This window comes from Penaeus monodon, chromosome 28 (genome assembly GCF_015228065.2).
Source record: "Penaeus monodon isolate SGIC_2016 chromosome 28, NSTDA_Pmon_1, whole genome shotgun sequence".
NCBI classification, from domain to species: Eukaryota; Metazoa; Arthropoda; class Malacostraca; order Decapoda; family Penaeidae; genus Penaeus; species Penaeus monodon.
In genome coordinates, this window is record NC_051413.1 from 7136725 (window position 1) to 7138086 (window position 1362).

Below are 1362 nucleotides of genomic sequence, written 5' to 3' on the forward strand. Positions count from 1 at the left end.
TGCTAAATGACATTATGCTCAAGTCAAAAGTGACTGAGTTATACCTCGCCTGCAGTGAAGGAAATCTTGTGCTACACTGATATAAAATACTTACGATACTATTGCACCTTCATGCTAACAGGTATTATAGTCATGAAAAATAAAGTAAATAAAGGCATTATTGTAAATTCACATATCTATCACCTCCAGACTTCTATGGGATGGATACAATTTGTAAGTTAGTATCTTTAAGTCTTAACAAACAAATAGAAATTAAAATCAACATTGATTATTGTATGTTTATATGTTATTCCTTTTATAAGTAAACCCATGAAGTGGATATAGGAAATATAATATATGTAGTGAATTCAATTATAGTTTCTGATGTGTCTTGATTTCTTTTTTTTTTACTTTTCTATATCATATTCCCAAGTTCATTTGTTGTCACTGGTCTAGTTGAGCTGTCTTTATTCTCTTCTGCCTTTTGCCTCTTCACTGTTTTTATTCTTACAGTCTTTCTACCTCCTCCTTTCCTCACATCCCCTAAATGAAATTCTATCGCCTGCCTGCCCATGCAGCTCTTATACTGAAATCAAGCAATTTAAGTGTCTATAATTAAGAGTAGGCTAGGGTAACAATATACCATCAATATATTCACCATTGCCCGAGACTCTTCAGATTTCTTAGTGTTGATGCATCCAACAAACATACAGTAGATGATAAAACAATAAATTCACAAACGGGCTTCTGGCTACAATATTACCTACTCTATTAGATATGCAATGGTTTGCCACACTAACATCTGCATTCCAGGCACACAACGATTTCGTTTGATCACCCACTGATCTCATGATGTTTTCCTTTTCGGTATTACTAATCCGTATTGGGTTAAATCTTAGGTTACCTAAAGTCCCAAACTGGTGTCAAATATTAGTTATTTGTGGTAACAATTGAATTGGATTGACCGTACCTCTCCTTCCGCACAATCAATCGTTGTTTACAAACGCAGTTTCACGACGAAAATCACCGATTCTTTAACGAAATGAGATAAGGAACTTATTGGAGTAAACTATATATTTTTTGAATAATGTGATAGCACTGGATAGCACTCAGATTTATAACGAGTGTATCATTTATCCGTAGCCAAATGATGTTAGTATGTTCTTTGAGGCAGTACGTGGATCAGGCAAATGTTGCAAATAGTTATACTAGGAATAGGATGGATAAGCAAATTTATGAATGAATGAGCAAATGAAGAAACCAGTTCATACATCACAGAATAAGTAACGTGATGGGTCTCTTTATCATGCTATATGCTCATAGTCGCAATATCCATAAAACAAACACGTAAGTACTGTACATAATTGCATCTATTTGCCATCA

At 34.2% G+C, this 1362-nt stretch overlaps 1 protein-coding gene across 4 annotated transcripts in view; it reads right to left on the minus strand.

The window, feature by feature from the left end:
- LOC119591338 (ATP-dependent RNA helicase DDX42-like) overlaps positions 1-1090 on the minus strand; it is a 10115-nt gene extending 9025 nt beyond the window's left edge. Inside the window, exon 1 of one of the 4 annotated variants that reach the window (XM_037940069.1) lies at positions 747-802. In XM_037940069.1, the coding sequence (XP_037795997.1) occupies positions 747-787 (41 nt within the window). In that variant the 5' untranslated portion in view covers positions 788-802. Of the gene's footprint in view, positions 1-637; positions 659-746; positions 803-949 lie in introns of those variants that run through there. The other 3 variants (XM_037940071.1, XM_037940070.1, XM_037940072.1) reach the window with 3 other exon arrangements.
- Between the last annotated feature and the right edge of the window lie 272 nt (positions 1091-1362).